The sequence below is a fragment of the Lindgomyces ingoldianus genome, assembly GCF_010093535.1.
Source record: "Lindgomyces ingoldianus strain ATCC 200398 unplaced genomic scaffold BDR25scaffold_20, whole genome shotgun sequence".
In the NCBI taxonomy this organism is placed as follows: domain Eukaryota; kingdom Fungi; phylum Ascomycota; class Dothideomycetes; order Pleosporales; family Lindgomycetaceae; genus Lindgomyces; species Lindgomyces ingoldianus.
This window is the reverse complement of record NW_022985181.1, coordinates 85,244-102,687: the sequence shown is the minus strand read 5'-3', so window position 1 is coordinate 102,687 and position 17,444 is coordinate 85,244. Positions and strand designations below refer to the sequence as shown.

The window sequence follows — 17,444 nt, the reverse complement described above, 5'->3', positions numbered from 1 at the left end:
AAAAAAAGTGTATAAGCGCTAAGCTAAAAACTTTATGCATAACTAGATTACTTATATTATAAAAATAAAGTTTTTGCTATGCTTTAAAGCAGCTTATAATGCTATAATTACTTCTAGTAATATCTAATAAAGGTTCTAAGGCGCTAGATTAGTTCCTTTTAACTTATAATAAGTTATAATAGGCCTTAATGTAAAGTTGCGCACTCTATTACTACTACTACTTATATATAACAAGCCCTAGTAGTTGCAAACTCTAAGTAATACTCTAAAACTTAGGTTATAATTAATGCTTATAAAAATAAAAATTTAAAAGCATATAAATAGTTTACTAACTTTTATAGTTAAAGTGTTTAAGAAAGTTTTAAAAAGGGTAGTAATAATTACATATAAGCTAGTGTTAGTATAACAGAAAATTACTAAGCTTTAAGCAGCTAATAAGGCTGCTATGTAACATAAATTATATAAAAGAAAGCAAATTAAAGCAGAAAAGACCTTAATAATTTAAGAAGGCCTGCGCTTAATAGCTCTAAAGGAGTTTAAAGCGCATAGTAACAGGAAGAAGGCAAAAAAGCAGGTGTAAGCTAAAGTAGGTAAGCTATCCTAAAGGCGCTGCAGATAGTGCAATTAGACTAGGCATAACACACAAACATGTAAGCAAGAAGCAGAAGTAGTATCTAAATAATATTCTAGGCTGTACTGTACTATATAGTGCCAGAGCGGGTTGTTATAGGCCATAATAGAGTTTGTTAGGGTGGGGTCTTGGCAAAAGTAAGCGACTCGGGTGTGTGAGCGACTCGCCCATGAAGTACGTTAGTAGAAAAAAAACGCTTAATACTAACTCTATATAACAGCAGGCTTTACTTTACTTACTAATAAAAGGACTTTAAACACTTAAAGAAAAAACTTTAAGAACACTTGCTACAAATTATAATTAGGGGATATGTAACAACTACGCTAGATAGCAGAGCAGGAGGCATGTAAGGGCTACAAGGAGTTAAGCTATTACTAAGGAAGGGCTTAGGTAATAACACACTAGTGCCCTCTAGGCTAGAGCCGGGCGTAATAAAGACATCATCATCATCATCATGTATGGACCCATTCTCACCATTCAAACATTCTCGATGTCTAGCACTCTTGTATGTGTACCTGCACCCTATTAGCTAGGCTAGCCGGATTAGCTTGGCATCAATCTGAACGCGTTGTCCATCGCGCGTCGTCGCCAAAACCCCCTCGCACAAAACAAACAAGTCTCCAGACACCCCTATTCCCCCCTTCACGCTTAAGCATTGTAATAAAGTTCTAAGGCTTAGATAACAACACTACAAGTATTACAGAGTGACAAGAGCTTATCAGTGGTGCTATAGGGAAGGAACGCTGTTCCACTAAGGAATAAGGCTCTCTGCGAATCAGGCGAGAAAGCAACGATGCGTAACGTAACTTTTAGATCGAAGGGGTCCTAGATGTCCAGAAATAGCTACAGCATATAATGTATGGAGAGTTATCATGAATATTAACGTGTGCACAGATTTTGAGTTACTTGAAGTTGAAATACCCCTCATATTTCTCGTCCCGGTGTGTTTCTCGACGCACAGTGAGGGACGTTACTTGTAAATCAGACAGGGCAAAGGAACGGCGACTTGTTTAGCTTGGTGTTAGTCGCCTGCCTGCGGCGCAGCACTGGTCACAGTTACGTGGCGCTGTTACCGATTCAACAAGAGCACCCAGCTTCTGAACCGCGATCAGTTGGAGTGGCAGTCATCGTGCAAGTTCGCAATGTGGTGCAACGTACTGTTATTTCTATGTTTTAGGTTAAGATGTAAGGAGTTAAGTATGTTGGAAATCAAAGTGAATCATGGATGAGGCCGACGCTTAATTGAATAGCTGGGAGGTCGTATACGACGATCTGCTAGTACCTTTCTTCTACAAGACATACCATCATCGGAGTACCGACCACCTCAGCACATTGGATTCCTTCGTACGTCTCCTGTCTAGCTCTGACTACAACTAGTCCAAACTAGCTCCCGAACCTGCTGGCGACTAGAGAATCAGCATGAACCTAGCGACGAGCCTGGTCCGGACACCCCGCCCTCGCGCGTGTCTCGAGCACCAATGCGACCACCGGTAGCCCTTCGCCTAGTCGTAGTCCCCAGGCGACGAATTGGCAATATTGCACCCAGGATTGCCTACGCGGGTTAGTCGAAGGCGGTCCGATGGACATGTCTTATCCAAACACACGAGAACACGGAGAGAGCTTAGAACTAGATTATCCCCAAGTGAATGAACTACAGCATCGAGTGTACATGTATCTATACCTACAGTGTATGAGGCTGAAGATGTTGTGAATATAGCATGGAAGAAAGGCTGTGGTGGAATATCATTAAATAGAAGCCGCGTGTGTAGTGGCATTTCCGAGACGGGAAGTAGTTCATGGAAACTGGCGCTTCCGATTCCTTCAACAGGTCCCTAGGTGGCTTATTAATGGCATTCGGTTTGAAGCATTTCTTAATGCCGATTTATGTAAGAACGGCGTATACCACGATGATGAGAAGATATGGCGCGGCGGGTATAGTTAGATTCATCCCTTTTGATCGACTAGGACGCGACGATGTCGGTTGGCTGGATAAGGCCAGTTTCGGGCCTGGCTGCGAGCCAGATAGTCGTACGTCGGATGGTTTTCGTATACTAGATTCCCTTGATATAAACCTCCATAGATGGATGATCGCATCGCCCAAGCGGAGGCAGTAGGTGATGTGGTTGTGGTGCGGTCGGCGCGTCAATGGAATTTTTTTTCATCGCGTCGATTTCGCGCCCCAACAGCCGGTAGCGGCAAGCTGCAAGCTATCATCCATCGCCTCTGCACTAAGCTATCCATCAAAGAAACCTCCCTAATGAATATTTCCAGCCAGGGCAACGAGGACGCGTGCAGGAGGACTCCATGACTAGTTGTACTAGTGTGACCAGCACGAGAGTGTTTGGCTATGTTCGCTAACCGCAAAGAGAATATAACGTAACATCTCTCCCTACGTGCTGGGACACCCTCCATGTTAGGACGCTTGAGGGGTACTCTGACTTGAAGCAAATCAGATTATTTTGACACGCGGAACAAAGTGTCCACGACGCGTTGGCTGTCTGCCAAGTGACTCTAGGCATAGCTGCGGACGTGGGTGGCTGAAACCTAGTTGGATAAAATCAACCCCAACTAAACCCATCGACTACCTTGAACCCCATCAGCCGCCAGGGCTCTACCGCCTCGATCGCAATTGGCACTGCGATCGCATCTGGTATGTCACTCCTTGCTGCCTCAACTACTGTTCATCGAGCTTCTACCTCGAATACGATTTTAAGCTCTTTGCAAATGAGTTGGTTCCGCCGACAGCTCCTCATCTCTTCTCGGTTCGCGAGGTCGACTAAACTAACTTCGCCCTCACCGCCGCATTCCCGGCAGTACACAATGACTTCGCACTACGCCGGCATTCTTCGAGACTGCGATGTGGAGCAATTTTACAAATACACTTCGGGTCGATGGCTCTGGAATGAGAAGTATCAGCTTGCTTGCCGTTACGTTGAGTTCGACTTACCGGGACTCCTCCAAGTCTCAGCGCAAGCGATCGGAGCTCGTTCTTGCGTCAAGGTTGAGAAACTGCCTGAAGGAAACTTTAGCAAGGCCTTCCTGATTGCCATGGATGATGGCCGAGAATTGATCGCCAAACTTCCGAACCCGAATGCTGGACGGCCGCACTTTACGACAGCTAGCGAAGCCGCCACCATGGACTACGGATGGGCTCCTCGACTCATTACATCTGATGATTGCTGACATGAAGTTAGGTTGCAGGTTCGAAACGTCCTTGGTATCCCGGCGCCCCGGGTATATGGCTGGAGCTCCTCGACGGACAATCCCGTTAGAGCAGAGTACATCCTAATGGAACGCAGTGGAGGGGTAGAATTGGGCAAGATATGGCATGACATGCCTTGGGAGGAAAGACTTGAGGTTATCAGGACTTTGGTTGGGTACGAGAAAGCCTTTGTTTCTGCCAATCTTCCTATGCACGGGAGCTTGTATTATGCGAAGGACCTACCTAGCCCCAGCCCAAGTCAATTTCTTGACTCCGTCAACTCGATAGACAAGGGAGAAACCTTCGTAGTCGGTCCGACAACTAACAGGGCGTTCTTCGACCAAGGAAGAGGCTCTGTCGAAGTAAATCGAGGGCCGTGTAGGTTCCCTTACCCTCTCTGTCATGCTCGTCCCAAGCTGATTAGATGACAGGGCCTTCACTCAACGAATTTGTCCATTCCCGCGCCGCCCGAGAGCTAGCGTGCATCGATAAGTTCTCATCCTATCCTGGTCAGCAAGGGCTATTCAGCGGTCCCAACCAATACCATCCAACCAGAGCATTAAAGGTCGAAGTCCTCGGGGATTATCTGAAAGTCGCAACCCAGATTCTGCCCACTGATGCCAACCTGTCAAAGCCGACTCTATGGCACTCCGATCTGCATAGTGACAACATCTTCGTTGACCCTTCCCAGCCGACAAGAATCCTCAACATCATCGACTGGCAAGCGGTCAATGTTTCCCCTCTCTTCCTCCAAGCACGCCATCCTTCGCTCATCGAATTTGAAGGGCCAATACCAGAAGGGTTTGAGCCCATAATACTACCCGATGGTTTTGATGATATGAGCGAGGAAACACAACACCAAGCGAAGAATCTCCGGGCCGCTCAGTCTCTCTATAAGCTCTATGAAATCCTCATTCTCCGACGGTGTCCGGAGATTGCCCATGCGCTGCACTTTCGAGACACTCTGCCTGGTCAAATTACTGGATTGGCAAGCTCAATCTTCAGCGATGGAGAGCCAATCCTAAAGGGAATGCTCATTCAACTTCAGGACGAGTGGGCCACATGTGTTAGGTCTTCCATACCGTGCCCCCTTTCCTTTACTCCCGAGGATAGGACGCAGCAGAAACGTCTCGAGGCGAGTTGGAGCGAAGGTGTTGAGCTAATGCATGAGATTTTGACCGAGGTCGGCGCATACCAGGGATGGGATGGTTGGGTCAATCATAACAACTACCCTGTGTATAAGGAGCGGTTGGCTCGATGTCGCGAGAACTTTCTCGATCGCTACGCGAAAACCGAAGAGGAGAGAAGTCAATGGATCCAAGCCTGGCCGTTTGAAGACAAAACACATTCGCCAACTTCTCTATGAGCTTAGAATTATAGGAACGCATACTGTGTCTGATCCCATCCGACTCCGGTCGCAGCCACCTCCCATAATTGATCCCCAGGGGTCGCCTACAAGTGCTCGGGTCAAATCCAATTTGTCTGAGGAAAATGAATTGACCATACTCCTGGTGCTGTGAGTTCTGGGGACACCTGAGATAGGACCGTTTAACATAGGCTCATTGTACGGAAGTCCTCCACGATGGCTTCCTCGTGCACCCCTTGGGTGGGGCCGGAAGGGTGTCGTTGGGATGGGATTAGGGGTCGAGGTATTGAGCTACACGGCCGCCTTGCAGCAGGATCTAGCTAAGCGAACGTCCACGAATCGAGTAAAAGAAAGTCCGAGATTATATCCTACTCTTTCAACAATACGTCTCTCCTTCAGCAAACTATCACGCGTTTGTGTGTGTGTTTTCTATTATGGCCATGCACCCGGATGGGCCGTTACTATGCGCCAACTAGAGTAGTTTACAAAAAAAGTGTGCTAGCTCCCATTCAATTGCCAACTGTGAGAGCCAATTTCTCCTTCAATTGACACGGTGATCAACGTAGGAAATAAAGAGAGTGTATAGCAAACCCGAGAGGTCGAACAAGTATGCGTATGTCGACATTCTACTCTGTAATCTACTTGTATCCACCAGTACCCTTGAAAAGCGCCTTCACAGCAACTATTGCTGATAACTGTAATAGCTGCTTCCACGGGTAGCAATTTACCAAGTCGTATTGCTAAATGGCCCAAAGCTGCTGAGCAATCTGAGAGGGCTACAGCGATTGCGAAATAAAGCGAGATACGAAACGAATCTCAACCGTGGATATAAGTAGACCTAGTTAGCCATGTTGTTGGCATGCAAGAATTCTGTTCGTTTCTTTCTTGTATTTCGGGCAATCCTGATGCGATGCCCAGTGCGGACGTTGGCAGTTCGCACAACTCAGGTTAACCGTCTCGCACTCAAGATGGCCTTCCTGCCCGCGCGTTTCCGGTCGCGCTCAGTCTCGAGCTCTGTGTCCGAACGTCCTGCCTAAAACATGCCACTAGAGTACGTCGCTCTTCGAATAGCGACATGATAACCCCGCCTCCCCTAAACGAAACACTGTCCGATCTTAGCAGCTTCTCCGCGTCCTCCTTTGTCTCCACCTTAACAACCACAGGTGCATGCTGGCCGCTAGACCCGGGCCTCCCGAGCCATCTCATCGTCCACACTTCTACTCCGTTCTCTTCACCGAACCGTTCCATGGTTGGCTTGCTCACTTTGCCACTGGATGTGTCCATCGCCAACGATACTTCGGTCTAGTCCGCCTTGTTAGCATGCCACCTTGGAGTAAACTATCACAATGGTGTGGTAGGAGCGGGTCGGCCGCCCTCCCTGCTAACGTGATCAAGGTGTTCGTTCCACGTCCGTAAGTTACACGTGCAATGTTTGCATATTCGGCAATCGGGATGTGCAGCAGGAGCTGCCTGGCCCAATGTAGGACGTCGCAGCCAAGAATATAGAGGATCGAAACCGCTCCCAAGAGGTAGACCAAAAATGTGGATTATTCAAACTCTCCGACGAGGTCGTCCTGCTGATTTCGGATCAACTGCACACGGCAGACATCGTCTCTTTCGCCGATGCAATACATCCCCCCAGGGCACTGCTTAATTCCTACGACTTCATCCGCATCCGGGAGCTGGTGTGCTTCTGCCTCAAGAAGGGATGTATGGACACCTAGCTCGGCATCGGCGTCTCCATCAAGAGCAGAGGGCGCCGACCAGTCCGAGTTTGACCTCCTCTCCAACGAGGCTTTCGCGATGCTCAAAGTGCGTAAATCGATCCTTAGGATACCGTTCAACTCTTGGCTTCCGCTTCCGTTGTCCCGGCGTCACTGGAATCTAGTCAGACTTAATGCGATGCATTCCATAGGTTCATTGCGGAAGTCAGCAAGCATGGAGCAATCAAGCAAAGTGGACGTGCTGTACCACTTCATGGACAACATCGTAGTCCAGTTTTCCAACGATGCGGAAGGCTGTGGAAGCATACTTCGCGCGCTTCCACCTCCTTCTTTGTAGTGCTACTGAAGACTTATACTAAATACTATACTTAGCTTTAATATTCTTTATAAAGCTAAACTAGCTTTAAATTACTTGTAGATTTTTATAAAAAGCCTTTTTAAAGTTATAGTTATAGTTATACTTAAACTTTACTTTTAGCTTTAAGTAAAACTAAATAAATATACTAAGCTAGTTTATACTAACATAGCCTAGATTATACTTAGTGTGTAAAAATTTAGCTATATTAGCTATAGCATATTACTTAGAAAGGGTTACATTTTATTTAAAAGCCTAAAGTATAAGCTATATGTAACATTTCTTTTACATATTTAAGTAGTGTTATTAGAAATGCATTAGTGTAAAAAGAGTAGTTTAGTATAGTCTTAGTAAAAGTAAGTAACTTAAGTGTGTAAGTAACTTACTTATAGAGTATGTTAATAATTATAACTTAGATAGCGTCTTTAAGAATTATATATAAGCTAAAAATATAGTTTTAAACATACTTAAAAATAGTAACGTACTTTACAGGCAAGTTGCTTGCACACCTAAGTTGCTTACTTTTGCTAAAACCCTACTACACTACTCTTTTTACACTAATGTATTTTTAATAATACTACTTAGACATGTTAAAAGAATATTAAATATAGCTTACACTTTAAGCTTTTAAATAAAATATAATACTTTTTAAGTAATACACTATAGCTATTTATAAAGTTTTTTTTAAAAAATAATAAGTAATAAACACACTAGACAACTTTTCTAAGCTAATTATATAGCTAACTTATAAAAGCTAGATAATAATAAAAAGTAAGTAATTATTTAGCACATACTTAAGCTAAATGTGTAAAAATTTCCCTCTTAGCTAGCAGCTATAGCTAATATAGCTAATTCTTTACACACTAAGTGTAATATAGGCTATGTTAGCATAAACTAGCTTAATATATTTATTAAGCGCTACTTAAAGCTTAAATTAAAGTTTAAGTATAAGTATAACTATAAAAAAGCTTTTTATAAAAACTTTATAGTAATTTAAAGCTAGTTTAACTTTATAAAAAATATTAAAGCTAAGTATAGCATCTAAAATAATAATATGTATAACATTAATAAAATAAGGTTTATAATAGGCTAGATATCTACTAGAGTAGTTATTAGAAGTTTAGAGAGATAAAAATAGCTAAAAGTAGTCTAGCTAGGCAACTAGAAGTAGACAATAGCTATTTAGAGCATTAATGCTAAAAAGTAAGCTATTTTACCTTTTATTATTTTTTAGAGTAGTAATTACTTTTTAAACTAGTATAAAAAAAATCTACTTTAAAATTAAGTTATTATAGTTTCTAAGCACAGCTAGACTACTAATTAGCTTAGTTTAGACTAGTTAAAGCACTTTAACACGCATATAAAAAAGTGTACTATTAGTAGCTACTATCTACTAGTTATTAATAGCTATAAGAGCTATTACCTACTTTATTTTTAGTAATACTATAAAGATAATAAAATTATTACTATTTATATACTTTTTTACTTATTACACTTTTTATAGCTACTTAATGTAAGTTGTTTTACTTCTTTAAAAAAAGTGTATAAGTGCTAAGCTAAAACTTTATATATAACTAGATTACTTATATTATAAAAATAAAGTTTTTACTATACTTTAAAGTAGCCTATAATGCTATAATTACTTTTAGTAATATTTAAAAAAAGTTTTAAAGCACTAGATTAGTTCTTTTTAACTTATAATAAGTTAAGTTATAATAGGCCTTAATATAAAGTTACGCACTCTATTACTACTACTACTTATATATAATAAGCCTTAGTAGTTGTAAACTTTAAGTTATACTTTAAAACTTAAGTTATAATTAATACTTATAAAGATAAAAATTTAGAAGTATATAAATAGTTTACTAAATTTTATAGTTAAAGTGTTTAAAAAAGTCTTAAAAAGGGCAGTAATAATTATGTATAAGCTAGTGTTAGTGTAATAGAAAATTACTAAGCTTTAAGTAGCTAATAAAGCTACTACATAATATAAATTACATAAAAAAAAGTAAATTAAAGTAAAAAAGACTTTAATAATTTAAAAAAGCTTATACTTAATAGCTTTAAAAAAGTTTAAAGCGCGTAGTAACAGAAAAAAGGTAAAAAAGTAGGTATAAGCTAAAGTAGGTAAGCTATTCTAAAGGCGCTGTAAATAGTATAATTAGACTAGGTATAACACATAAACATGTAAGTAAGAAGCAGAAGTAGTATCTAAATAATATTCTAGGCTATTCTGTACTATATAGTGCTAGAGCGGGTTGTTATAGGCTATAATAGAGTTTATTAGGGTGTAGTCTTAGCAAAAGTAAGCGACTCAGGTGTGTGAGCAACTCGCCTGTAAAGTATGTTAAGATAAACTTATTATTAATTTTTATAGCTTACTAGAGTAGATAGCAGTGTGTTATAGTATATTCTAGAAGCTAGTTCTCTTTTTAGGCCTAAAGCCTAGCCTAGGCTTTAGTAGAGGTATATCTTTCTTTAAAGCAACACTTTTACTTCTTAGTTTAATCTATTTAAGTTACACTACCTTTTACTTGTAGCTTAAGCATGCTAATTATAACAAAGTATAAATATTAAAAAGTTAAACCTATAGTAGATAAAATAAAAAAGTTTTTAAAGTATAAAAATTTAAAAAAAAATAGTTAAAAAGAGTTAAAAAATTATAATTATATATAAAAACAATCTAGTAAAGCATAAGCTATGTAAGTTACTCTAGCTGCTACCTACACTAGATAAACTTTAAATAAGCATGTTTATAAACATTATTACCAAGCAACGAAAGTAAAGAAACAAGAATCTAAAAAATATATAATATAATTATAGTAATTATATGCTAATAAAAAAAATATACATATTTTTAAGCTATAGAATTAATACTAGTAGAAAAGTTAGCTTATAAAGTTTAAAAGGTTCTACTAGCAAGCTATAGTGTGAAGCTATGTGAAGCACTAGAGGCATGAGGAACTAGATTGAATTCATTGCTAGAGGAGTTCTTTGTAGGAGTCTATATATATGCGAAATAAGTGGGTGAGCCTTGGCAACAGACCATGGTGAGATGCATACAACTATGGTGACGACGCATCCGACTATTGTGTGACTATTGCAAAAATATAGCCTACTAAATAAAATAGTCCATAATAGAGATAAGTGTAACAAGGTAGGCACAGTTAACTACGTGGCTGTCACAATTGTGCACGAGTAAGGTTATAGAGCTTCACAGAGGTCTAGTTTAATTACTACGTAAGGTATCATAGTAGGTACAAGACGTTGTGTAAGGAACAGGAAAGTTTAAGAGGAAATTAGCAATTAAATACTTAGCTTAGAAGTCTAAGCGCTTTAAGTATAAATTAAGCCTGTTCTAGGTTTAGTTAGTGTTAAGGCAGTTTATGCTTAAGTTTATGTCTATGTTATGTTATATTTATGTTAGACATGCACTAATAATACTCTAGTACATGTCTAATATAGTTATGTCTAGGATCTAGGGAGGATACTGTGACAGTACCCCCCCCTCTTATTAGGAAGAGAATTCTTTACATTAGTAGTTTTAGCATTAGGTTGTCTTTATTAGAGTATAGGTTTAGTTTAGATAGGTATTAGGCGTAGAATTAGGTTACTGCAGAGTTCTCTTATAGGGCTTCTGCAGGTTCCTACAACAGTTTATTATATCTAGTCTATTTTATAAGGTATTTGTAGATATGTTTTTTCTTATTAAACTAGATCTATTTAACATCTTCTATAACATATTCTAGTTTATTGTTTATAATAATAGGTTTAGGTAGCAGGTTTAGCTATCTAGGTAGATAGTTAGATTTAAGAGCTGCTTAGCGCAGTAATAATACATAGAACACAGGGTGTATCTTTATGCTGTTAGGTAGGATTAATTAGTAAGTGTGTAATAAGACTATATAAGCTACTGTAAAAGGGCTAAGGTTCTTCTAATTAAGTTTCTTTAATTATTAGTTTATTTAGATATTTCTAGCGTCTAGCTAGACCTTCTTGCCAGCTGCATACGCAGGGGCAGAGGTTTAGAATTAGTTTATGTACTCTTGTTAAAGAGCTTAAGCCTATGTAAGCTTTTTATAAACATATTTAGATATATTTTAAATTTTATTAATAAGTCTGTTTATATCTATTACTTATATAAATTAATAAGTTAGTTAAAGAGTATTTATAAGTAGTTTAAATCTTATTTAGGGGTAGTATTTATAGTTTGCTAAAAACAGAGATACTTATGTTAATTTAAATGTTATGTTATTAGCTTTAAACTGTGCTGTAGCTAACTATTTTACCTAGTTATTTTACTAGTAGTTTATGTACACTTATAGGACTTATTCTATTACAGTGTTTATGTTCTTAGTCTAGCTGTTAGTCTCTAGGTAAAAAGCTGTAAATAGGTAGAGGATAATTTAGAGCTGTTTACAAAGTTTGTCCTAGAAAGCTAAGACAAACTGTGTACCTCTGTCTAATATAATTATGTTAGGCAGGCTATAGTAAACTTATACATATTAGTAGAATAACTAGGCTATATTAGGGGCAGTTATAGAGGAACATAGTATTAGGTGTTAATACTTAGTTAAGTAATTAACAACTACTATAATATTTATGTACCCTTTAGATAGGGGTAGGTTTATAATAAAATTAATTAATATATCTTTCTAAGCTTATTTAGAGATTAAAAGTAGTTTAAGCAGGCTATTATACCTTTCTTAAGAGGCCTTTACTTTACAGCAAGTATAGCAACATAATATGTATTAGCGTACAGTATAGAACATGCAGGGCTAGTAGTACTCTCTCTGTAGTAGGTCAAGAGTCTTTCCTCTGCCTAGGTGTCCTCTAGCAGGCAAGTTATGTATAATTTAGAGTAGTTTAATTTTTAGTTTATTAGAATTAAAGATTATAAGTTAGTTATAGTAATATAGCTTACTATTTTAGTTTTTATAGTTAGCTAGTGTTACCTTCTTTAACTAACTAGCGCTGTTTTAGAGCAGGTCTAAAGTTTCTTAGATAAATTTATTATTTAAATACTTATTAGTAATAATTTAATTAATTATCTAATTTATTTTATTTAGGTTAAGGTCTAAAAATAGCTTAAGTTAGAGTAAAGTTTAGTGTTAAGCCTTTTACACTTCTTCCTAAGCAGGGACATCTTAAGATTACCTTATAAAGGCATCTAGTTTCCCTTTATCTTAACTAAAATAATAAGTAATCTTAAAATTAAAACAGGATAAGTATTTAAACTAACAGGCTTATTAGTAGCTAAGTTATTTTATAGTTACAAAGTACTATAAGTTCTTATAGTTAGATAGGACCTATATTAGATGCGCTGCACTTTCTAGTTTAGGTTGCTATTATTTAAAGCAGTGTACTATAGTAAGCAATTCTTTATTATAGATCTTATAATTGCCTTCTGCAGGACTTATTCTTTTTAAGAAGTATATAATAGGCCTAATAGTCCTGTCTAGCTTAGTCTAGAAGAGAACTCCTGCTACTACATAGTCTAAGGCATTAGCTTCTACAAGTATTAGTAGTTTAAGGTTAAAGTAGTAGAGTATTAAAGCTCTAGTAAAGGCTTTCTTTAGCTAGTTAAAAGACTATTAGTAATTTAAGTTAAAGTTAAATTAGACTTCTTTTTTAGTAAGTGTAATTATAAAGCTTACTAGCTGCAAGAAGTTGTTAATAAATTATTAGTAAAAGTTAGTAAATCTTATAAAGGCTTAAACATCCTTTATATTTTTTAGGTATTACTAATCTAGCATAGTCTAAACTTTAATAAGGTCTATTTAGATGCTATCTATAAAGATTATATATCCTAAATATATAACCTTTAATTAGTAGAACTTGCATTTGTTTATATTAAGTTGTAGACCTGCTTCTTCTATAGCCTTTAGCACTAGGCGTACATGCTGTTTGTGCTCTAAAAGGCTATTACTATAGATTAGAATATTATTAATATACATAGTGCAGAACATGTCTAGGTAGGGTTAGAGCAAGTTGTTTACAAAATGTTAAAAAGTACTAAGCGCGTTAGCTAAGCTAAAGGGCATTACTAGGTACTTAAATAGTCTATATTAGGTCTAAAACACTGTTAGCTACTTATCACCCTTTGCTATTTTTAGCTTATTAAAGGCAGTAATAATATCTAACTTTATAAAATACTTTGCTTTACTTAGTTAGCTTAGAGTTTTTTATAAAAAGGGAATTAAGTATTAGTTTTTAATAGTAATAGTGTTTAGTCCTTAGTAGTTAACGCAGAATTAAAGCCTACCTTTAGGTTTTTTTACAAATAGTATAAGTAACGCTACTAGTAAGAAGCTAGCTTAAATAAACCCTTTTTTTAGGTTCTTATTAAGGTATTTTTAAAGCACTTTTAATTTATTTAGCAACATCTTATACAGTGGCCTATAACTAGGTTATTTGCTAGGCTTAAGGGTTATCTAGTAATTATACAGATGTTGTATTAGAAGCTTATTAAACTTGTCTTAAAAAAAAACATGCAACAAGTTGTAGTAGTCTTAAAGGACTATTATCCTTAAGTTAGTGTGTTTTTAGGGAGCTAAAGCTTAGTCTATATTAGAAATTGTAACTGTGTAGATTTTGTAATCTAGTTATTAAGCTAGGGTTATAAACAGAGCAGGTTCTATATAGCAGATGTTTATCTGCTGTTTAAGTTCTAGTTTATGTCTAAATTAAGTAGGTAGGGGTTCCTTAAAGGCTTTCTTTTTCTTAGGTTTAAGTAGTTATTAAATTATTTTATATAGCTTATCTTAGTAAAAGGCCTAGCTTATTAGCCTTACTTAAGTAGTTTTTCTCTAGGTTATTAGAAAGTAGGTCTAAAAACTTTCTATATTAAGTGCTATTTAGGTGTTGTTTAGGTGTAAGCGTAAGCATACATCTTAGCATTAGAAAAAGTTAAAGTTTAGAACTTACTCTTAGTAATTAAAGGCAACCTTGTGCTAATACAGCTATAGTTGTTCTAGAATTAGGTTATAACATCTTGTGTTTATTACATAGAGCTTAATCTGCTTCTTATAGTGTTAGTAGGTAATTATAATAGTTATAGTATAAGAGATAGAACCTTTTTTAAGTTATTTTCTATTAAATCTAGTTAGGTAAATTATTTAGGTAAGTAGTGTTAATTAGAGATTTAGTTTACGTGCTAGTTCTTTATTAATATAACCTATGCTATTTGCTTCTAAGTTAATAAGAGCTTATATTAGAGCTAATATAGTTTCTTATTATAAACATATAGGAATATTAACTTAGTACTTTTAGTTATTAGTAAAAGACTTAGCCTATAAGTTAGCAGAGATCTAGTGTTAAATTAGTTCTAAAGGGCAACTTAGCCTTAGGACAAGCCTTTTTGCAGGCTCCTACTGCTATAGCTGCAGCTATATTAAGAGTAGTAAGGGAGATTAGAGCTTAAATATAAGTTAAAGCCCTTATAAAAATAAAATTAAAATAGTAAAGATCTTTAATAAGTGCTAGTAGCACTACTTACGCAGACTTAAGAAAGAGGAATAAAGCAGTTTTAGAAAATATAACTATGCTTACTACACTTAAAGCATTAACTTTTTTTTTTGTAATCTTTACGCTTTCTAGAACTAACTAGAGCATAATTTAAATTAATTTTTATTACATTAAGGTCTTTATTTATAACTGCGCTAGTTTAGGGGCGTATTAGAGCTTGTACAGAGAGGAACCTTATGTTATTATTATAGGTAGCAATTAGGTTTGCATATGTGTTAAGGTTGTTTAGAAGGGGTTCTTCTACTATAGCGTGTTACAGTTTAGTTAAGAGGGAGTTATATAAGGCTATAATTAGACCTATCTTATTTAGGCCTGTATTAGATGCAAGTTAGCAGAACTTAGTAAAGTGTAAAGTAAAGCTTTTTTTTCTTTATTATAAAGTGTTTAGGCAACTTAGGGCTGTTAACTTTTTATTTAGGTCTCTGTAAGTTACTTATAAGAACACTATAAATTAATCTAGGTTAATAATATCTTTATTTATTAGTAAGTTAATTAAGGCTGTTATGTTATAGTTAAGTTAAGAGTAGGCATATAGTAACTAAAAGCGTTTAGAGAGGAATTAGTCTATATTTCCTTTAAGTTTATATTAGAGCTTGTGTAGAAAGGAAAGTAGGTCTTTTTATTTTCTGTTAAACAGTAGGGGATTAGAGAGTTAGTTAGATTTTATTACTAAGTTAAAAAGGTTATAGGTTGTAGGCAGCATTAGGCAGAAAAAAGTTAAGCTATCTCTAGACTTCTAGGTAAGCTTTAAGGCTAGTAAGTTCTTAGTTCCTACTACTATAATAGAAGTTAAGGCAGAAATAGACTACTTAATAATGCAAAGCTGTTCTTTAAAGTCCTTTTAAAAAGCTTTAAAGTTTACAACATAGCAGCTTTTCTATAAAGTAAGCGCTTCTTAGAAGGCTTTTTAGCTTACTTTAATAGCTTAGAGTTATGTAAGTACTAAGCTTATTAGATTAAATTTAGAGGCTATTCTTAGCTAAAGTTTTAACACAACATAATGTTATAATTATGCACAAGTAAGGTTATAAAGCTTTACAGAGGTCTAGTTTAATTACTATATAAAGTATTATAGTAGGTACAAGATGTTATGTAAGGAATAGGAAAGTTTAGAAAAAAATTAGTAATTAAATACTTAGCTTAGAAGTCTAAGTGCTTTAGGTATAAATTAAGCCTGTTCTAGGTTTAGTTAGTGTTAAGGCAGTTTATGCTTAAGTTTATGTCTATATTGTGTTGTGTTTGTGTCAGACGTGCACTAATAATACTCTAGTACGCGTCTAATACGGTTATGTCTGGGATCCGGGGAGGATACCGTGACAGTGGCCTTCTATCGCTTATAGAAGTGTAGACTAGACTAGAGACAACCGCTAGTGCTAGTGCTAGCCTTAGTATTATCTATATATATATTACTATGCGAGAATACTCTAATTAAGTATTCTCGTGCGTACCTTTTAGTACAGTAGGGAAAGGTGTATAGTATTAGCTTGGCAGGCGAGGCGCCTACCTTATTTCAATAATCTTTTTACATTAAGCTACTAGAAAAAACATTATAAGTGTTGAAAGCTAAAAGTTTAATGTTACAATCAGCATCTTTCAGCTACGAGCAAAAGGTGATGTAACTTAAACAGAGTAAACTAAGAAGTGTAAAAAGGTAGGCGCCCCAACTAACAAGCTAATACTATAGGACTTTCCCCACTGTACTAAAAGGTACGCACGAGAATACTTAAGCTCAGTATTCTCGCATAGTATAATATATACATATGTAATGCTAGGGTAAGCACTAGCACTAGCGGTTGTCTCTAGCCTAGCCTAAACCTCTATGAGCGAGAGAAGGCCACGTGGTTGACTGTGCCGACCTCGTTACAAGAAGTAGAGGTGCTGCTTTAAAAGAAGATATATTCTTGCTAAGGCCTAGGCGAGGCCCTAGGCCTGAAGAGAGAACTAGCTTCTAGCATGTAGCGTAGCGCATTGTTACATTTAATATTAACAGTATTTTATTTTTAAATAGGTAGGTAAATAGAATAGATAAACAGCGGCTTAGAATAGTACTTATTAAAGTATGTTAACAAGAATTAAAATAACTAGGTATAACAGCTTCTATAGGTAAAGTTTACTTTTAGTATAGCTAAATCTAGTACTATAGAATACTTACTATTCTATTCTAACTATAGCTATAAATGAAACCTGTTTAAAGCTTTATAACAAACAAATAGTATGTTTAAAAAAGCAGAATAAAACTATAAAACTATAAGCTATATCTAAGCATTACTAGAAGACTATAAATAAGCTAATAACGTACTTCATAGGCGAGTTGCTCACACACCTAAGTCACTTACTTTTGCCAAGACCCTACTAAACCACCCTTCCTACACTAATGCATTCCCCACAACACTACTTAGACGCGCTAAAAGAACGTTAGATACAGCTTACACTCTAAGCTTTTAAATAAGACATAAAACTCTTAAAGAAATGTGCTATAGCTATGTGTAGAGTCTTATAAAAGATAATAAATAACTATAGCGCTAGACAACCTTTACAAGCTAATTATATAGCTAAATTACAAAGGCTAGGCAATAAAAAGAAGCAGGTAATTATTAAGACTATACTTAAGCTATATGCGCAAGAAATTTCCCCTTAGA

General features: G+C 36.5%; 1 protein-coding gene across 1 annotated transcript; it reads left to right on the top strand.

Annotated features, from left to right (window-relative positions):
- Positions 1 to 2,605: 2,605 nt before the first annotated feature.
- Positions 2,606 to 5,469, top strand: BDR25DRAFT_343575 (uncharacterized protein; the record flags this gene model as incomplete). Its single annotated transcript, XM_033693839.1, has 5 exons — positions 2,606 to 2,659; positions 2,712 to 2,741; positions 3,232 to 3,281; positions 3,826 to 4,211; positions 4,265 to 5,469. The coding sequence occupies 5 exons, from the start codon at positions 2,606 to 2,608 to the stop codon at positions 5,197 to 5,199; spliced, it is 1,455 nt and encodes a 484-aa protein (XP_033546365.1). The 3' UTR covers positions 5,200 to 5,469.
- Between the last annotated feature and the right edge of the window lie 11,975 nt (positions 5,470 to 17,444).